Genomic DNA, 6,507 nt, shown 5'->3' on the forward strand with positions numbered 1-6,507 from the left:
TTTTAAATGTCTGCAAACGTGACGACGGTTGGGGTTTTTGGTTGTGTAATTTGAATGTATTGGATTACGGCGAAATGTGTAAAAAGAGTGTGACTAGTGTCCACTTTTCGATTATAATTTTATAAGAAGTTGACACTGGCTCGATGGACTGCCGACTGCGACAATCAAAGACACGGTTGATCAGCTGTACAAAGGCGTAAAACCTCTTGTATCTTGATCATTTTGGTGAGAAGTAAGTAAAATCCTTTCTTTCCGATTTCCTTGGTATCGGGGGCTTCCGCCCCCAAAAACCCCGCGTTTTGATGGACTAAATGAATAAACATAGCGGACGAATTTTGTTTATCATTTTCTTAGCAACGAAACGTGCACCTGCTGAAAAGTTTTCTGGAATATGCACCAACATGTTAAACCTGTTTAAACATGGTTACAAAATAGTCATCTGCCATATTTTGGATGGTGATTTTATGTATTTGCAACTAGCACATTAACCTTACACCGAACACAAAAACATGTATGTTTCCGGTTACACGCTTAAAACAATGAGGGTCAGTAAGTTTGGATATTTTTTTATATTTGGTTCGAAAATGTTCGGAATTTTTTGATGTTCGTACTCATATTGTACCAACAAGATTCAAATAATTTAAATGAAAGTTACAAACAAAACAAATCAAGATATTACAGATATTACAGATACTGACCATCTTGTGATAATCAAGTACTGTTTCACACTGGAGGTTACCGCACAAAACAAATCAAGATATAACACATACTGACCTTCTTGAGATAATAAAGTACTGTTTCACACTGGAGGTTACGATTTCATTTAATAAAACACAGAAATATTTACATTTAAATGAATGCAGAGCTGTCAAGCTTCGCATCGAGGGAACGATTGGTTTTTATAATTAAATAATAAAAAATACTACCGGAAATTAAATCACAATAATTTGAAATAATGTTTAAAATGTATTAACATTTTATAACAAGTCTGGTTGTATTAGATATAAACATGACTCTGCCTTGTCATTGGATTTTTTCCCCTACCCTTAATTCAAAAATGGTGGAAGATAATGGCAGCTCTGCCTTCTTGTTAAGCCACTACGCTTGAGCAGACGGCCATTTTCAAAGATAGCGGCGTGGTTTAAACTTCAGGCCTTTTAAGATCTACATAGGGACCAAATAGTGTCAAACAATATCGTTGTTGTCCACTCGCGATTTTTTTATAAAAGAATTGCAGTCACGGGTAAACTCTGACGGTCGATCGGTAACAGGAAATAAACATAATTTTTGTTAGGCCTTATACAATTAACTCTCCATTAAAAGAGCTCGTAATGACTAATCTTAACCCTTTTACACTCCATTTTTAGCTCATCTGAGCACAACATACTCATGGTGAGCTATTGTGATCGCCATTTGTTTGTCGTGCATCATGCAGCGTCAACATTTACCTTGTTTACACTCTAGTGGCTACATTTATTGTCCATTCTTAATGAAACTTGTCTGTGGGTGTGTCTGTCCGAATATGCTGCGTCGCGTGAACCTCCAAAATGCTTGAGCTAAAGACATGCAACTTAACAGGAATATTGGTCAGCATGTTGTATATCCTTCAAGTCATGCACACCATTACTGACAGCTGTTGTCATTTTGCCATTAACTCAATATGTATGTAATCATGTTATACAGGATGAAGAAGAGCGTGACATCCTGGTAGGAAAGTCGAAAAGTCCGACAAAGATGAGATCAATTTACATACAGGATGCAACGGTGGACAGAGTAAAAGTGGCTTTGTGGAGAAACACCAACAAAGACGTCAGAACTGGGGATTACGTCAAAATCACTGATTTGACAATACACACTTACCAAACAAAGTACACAACTGAAACCAGCTTCAATTCTACCTACACAACTTCAGTTACTGTAAGTAAATATTGTGACTGCATACTTTAAGGATTTTTCAAATAATTTAGCTAAGATGCACTTATGGTGGGCAGAACACCATGACAAGTTGCCTATTTTTGTGCCCCCCCCCCATAAGAAAAACCCTTGTCCGTCTGTTTGCTGTTCTTCTGTGCGTCTGAGTAAAGTTTGTGATATGCATATCTACACAAGTATAAGACCTTCACCCTTGAAACTTAATAAGATTATTGCTTAACACGTAAATTTGTGCACCTGTGGTTTTCCATTTGCTTTCAATATCTTAAAGCAGAGTAATGGCTCTCAACTTAGTAAAATTATACTTTAAAAAAGTTTGCTCATATCTATTAAAGTATAAGACCTACAGTCTTGACACTTCAAGAAAGAAAAGACCTACAGTCACTGTCTTGAATCTTTTTAGCATTATTGCTCACTATGTGAAGTTGTGCATCTGAGTTTTTTTTATGCCCCCCTTCGAAGAAGAGGGGGTATATTGCTTTGCTCATGTCGGTCGGTCTGTCGGTCCGTCCACCAGGTGGTTGTCAGACGATAACTCAAGAACGCTTGGGCCTAGGATCATGAAACTTCATAGGTACATTGATCATGACTCGCAGATGACCCCTATTGTTTTTGAGGTCACTAGGTCAAAGGTCAAGGTCACGGTGACCCGAAATAGTAAAATGGTTTCCGGATGATAACTAAAAAACGCGTAGGCCTAGGATCATGAAACATGAAAGGTAGATTGATCATGACTCGCAGATGACCCCTATTGATTTTCAGGTCACCAGGTCAAAGGTCAAGGTCCGGTGACCCAAAATAGTAAAATGCTTTCCAGATGATAACTCAAGAACGCTTATGCATAGAATCATGAAACTTCGTAGGTAGATTGATAATGGCTGGCAGATGACCCCTATTGATTTTCAGGTCACTAGGTCAAAGGTCACGGTGACCTGAAATAGTAAAATGATTTTCAAATGATATCTCAAGAACGCTTATGCCTAGGATCATGAAACTTCATAGGTACATTGATCATGACTCGCAGATGACCCTTATTGATTTGCAGGTCACTAGGTCAAAGGTCAAGGTCACGGTGACCCGAATAGTAAAATGGTTTCCAAATGATAACTGAAGAACGCTTATTCCTAGGATCATGAAACTTCATAGGTAGATAGATTATGACTTGCAGATGACCCCTATTGATTTTTAGGTCACTAGTTCAAAGGTCAAGGTGACCCGAAATACTAAAATTGTTTCCGAATGATAACTCAAGAACGCTTATGGTTAGGATTAATGTCTTATGCTGCCTTTTCCCTGAAAGGTAATGTTTGTATTGCCATATGAAGTATTTCCTTATTTTTCCAGAAAGTCGAACAACCAACTGTACATGTGACGGTTACAGTAATAGGTGCCTGTGTACAAGATGACGTTACAGAACTTCTCCTCAGTGATGACTCTGTGAGGGCAATACCTTCACAATTATTAATGGCTGCCCTTCCACAAGAACTTGATGAAGACTTGGATCCAGAATCTTTCTTTGCAGAGAGAAAAACAAACTTAAGGCTGCAATTAAAAGGATCAGAAGTACTTTCAGTGATACTTCAGTAATCTGTTATACATATACATGACATTATTCAGCATTCCTAGTTTACCTTGTTTTTCATAGTGTTTTTTTTATATAAATCTACTACTTTTTCATACTTTTTACAACAAGCTCCTACTTCTCCTAGTTATGCCCCCCTCAAAAGAAGGGGGATATTGCTTTGCACATGTTGGTGTGTTGGTCTGTCCGTCCGTCCACCACATGATTGTCTGATGATAACTCAAGAACGCTTAGGCCTAGGATCATGAAACTTCATACGTACATTGATCATGACTGGCAGATGACCAACTATTGATTTTGAGGTCAATGGACACCGGTGAAGGTCATAGTGACTTGAAATAAGAAAATGGTTTCTAAATGTGACTCCAGAATGCTTACACTAGGATCATGAAACTTAATAGAGACATTGATCATGACCAGCATCTGACCCCTACTGATTTTCAGGTCTATAGGTCAAAGGTCAAGGTCACAGTGACCTGAAACAGTAAAATGGTTAACTGGAAATAGCAAAATGTTTTCCGAATGATAACTCAAGAACGCTTACCCCTGGGATCATGAAACTTCATAGGGGCATTGATCATAACTGGCAGATGACTCATTGATTTTCAGGTCACTAGGTCAAAGGTCACAGTGAAACGAGGCAGTAAAGTGGTTTACTGGAAATAGGAAAATGCTTTCCAGATGATAACTCAAGAAGGCTTACGCCTGGTATCATGAAACCATCACCACCTCCACCACCACCACAATGACAAAAAACGTATTCACACAATGGCTGCCGTTACAACTGACAGCCCATATGGGGGGCATGCATTTTTACAAACAGCCCTTGTTCTTTTTCAAGTAACCAGTCTTAAAAACTTTTAATGGGCCAAAAAATAATTTGGTTTTGTTAATTTAATGTCACCTGAATATGCATACATGTATTCATAGTGTTTTAAATATAGTGAACGTGTGTTTGCTGTAGGTATAATGGCATTTTTAACATACCTGAAATTACGCATATACTTGCTTGATTTTGTCATTTGCAAAGATTGCCAACATACAACATGAAGAAGTAATTAGGCAAAATTATTTTTACAATACTTGAGGCTGAACCCTACACATTCAGTTTAATTGGGTCTATACCACTCATTAGTTATCAATAAGAAAGCAGGGAGATTTAATATTTGAGTTTCATCTACAGATCATGAGATGTAGCATTTATAGGTACAGGAAAAGACTCGACCTTGTATAAATGCAAAGGATCTTTCAGTTATAAAATTAGAAGTTTTAAAATTAAAAACAAGCTTGATCTTGTAAACAGAAAATCATTCATTGAGTACACGACTTTCCATTGATTAAATCAGGAACTCCTAACTTAAATTCTTCTAATTCATCATGTATGCTATTGGTTTCTCTTATTTGATCCATAAGAATACTTGTAACATATTAAATAACTTGGTGCATATTTTAGGATGTTGACTGCAATCCACAGTCAATAAATTTGTTTGGTAGCATGTTATATTTAATACCTGACATACAGTTGTCCATTCTTATAAATGGTTAGTTTATTCATGTGATCAGCAAGAAAATTTACATGATCCATTGTTGTAGTGCCGAAAAGTCCTGTTGAAAGTTTATCTATGAAAAGCAAAAGTGCACTTTTACTACTCGATTAGATTATGGTTGATTAAAGAATGAGACTATAAATACTCGAAATTGTACACTTGTATTTTGCTCCTGTTCATTGTCTGAGGCTTTTTATTCGAGTCATCATGTGAGATAACATGTGACACGATTGATTGTTCACTTAACAAGCTTGAAGTGCAGGCACATCAAATTAATTTGTGTTCCTCCTCAATTAAAGCATGATGTCTATTTATTAAGAGGGTGTTATTTCCAACTGCTAATATGTAAAAGGTGATTTTCCTATAAAAGACTATTTTACATCTTAACCATTCGAAAATTTAAGTGCGTTTTCCTTTGTTATTTAGCCCTTTTACATTTACAGTACATATGTTAATACTCATACAAAAGACAGAGAATTACATGATGCTATTCTTGTTCCAAACATTTAAAAATCATTTTGTAGAACTAGATTATTATGCCCCCCTTCGAAGAAGAGGGGGTATATTGCTTTGCTCATGTCGGTCGGTCGGTCTGTCTGTCCACCACGTGGTTGTCAGACGATAACTCGAGAACCCTTGGGCCTAGGATCATGAAACTTCATAGGTACATTGATCATGACTTGCAGATGACCCCTATTGATTTTGAGGTCACTAGGTCAAAGGTCAAGGTCACGGTGACCAGAAATAGTAAAATGGTTTTTGAATGATAACTCAAGAACGCATACGCCTAGGATCATGAAACTTCATGGGTAGATTGATCATGACTTGCAGATGACCCCTATTGATTTTGAGGTCACTAGGTCGAAGGTCAAGGTCACGGTGACCCGAAATAGTAAAATGGTTTCCGGATGATAACTCAAGAACGCATACGCCTAGGATCATGAAACTTCATGGGTAGATTGATCATGACTCGCAGATGACCCCTATTGATTTTGAGGTCACTAGGTCAAAGGTCAAGGTCACGGTGACCCGAAATAGTAAAATGGTTTAGGATGATAACTCAAGAACGTTTACGCCTAGGATCATGAAACTTCACAGGTAGATTGATCATGACTTGCAGATGACCCCTATTGATTTTGAGGTCACAAGGTCCAAGGTCACGGTCACCCGAAATAGGAAAATGATTTTCGTATGATAACTCGAGAACGCTTTTGCCTAGAATCATGACACTTCATAGGTACATTAATCGTGACCCGCAGATGACCCGTATTGATTTTCAGGTCAAAGGTCAAGGTCACAGTGACAAAAATCGTATTCACACAATGGCTGCCACTACAACGGAAAGCCCGTATGGGGGGATGCATGTTTTACAAACAGCCCTTGTTAGTTAATACTTCATTATGCAAAGTTATATTAAGCTTTGATGTTTAAAACCATCAACTTCCA

At 37.5% G+C, this 6,507-nt stretch overlaps 1 protein-coding gene across 5 annotated transcripts; it reads left to right on the forward strand.

Annotated features, from left to right (window-relative positions):
* LOC127837407 (uncharacterized) lies at positions 1–3,534 on the forward strand. Of its 5 annotated transcripts, none has more exons than XM_052364470.1 (3): positions 1–232; positions 1,684–1,917; positions 3,277–3,534. In XM_052364470.1, the coding sequence occupies exons 2-3, from the start codon at positions 1,735–1,737 to the stop codon at positions 3,517–3,519; spliced, it is 426 nt and encodes a 141-aa protein (XP_052220430.1). In that variant the 5' UTR covers positions 1–232; positions 1,684–1,734; the 3' UTR covers positions 3,520–3,534. The 5 variants fall into 5 exon arrangements, with proteins under 5 accessions (XP_052220430.1, XP_052220427.1, XP_052220431.1 ...); XM_052364467.1 differs by lacking the exon at positions 1–232 and adding an exon at positions 479–545; XM_052364471.1 differs by lacking the exon at positions 1–232 and adding an exon at positions 1,075–1,264.
* Positions 3,535–6,507: the final 2,973 nt, after the last annotated feature.

This window comes from Dreissena polymorpha, chromosome 7 (genome assembly GCF_020536995.1).
Source record: "Dreissena polymorpha isolate Duluth1 chromosome 7, UMN_Dpol_1.0, whole genome shotgun sequence".
NCBI lineage: Eukaryota > Metazoa > Mollusca > Bivalvia > Myida > Dreissenidae > Dreissena > Dreissena polymorpha.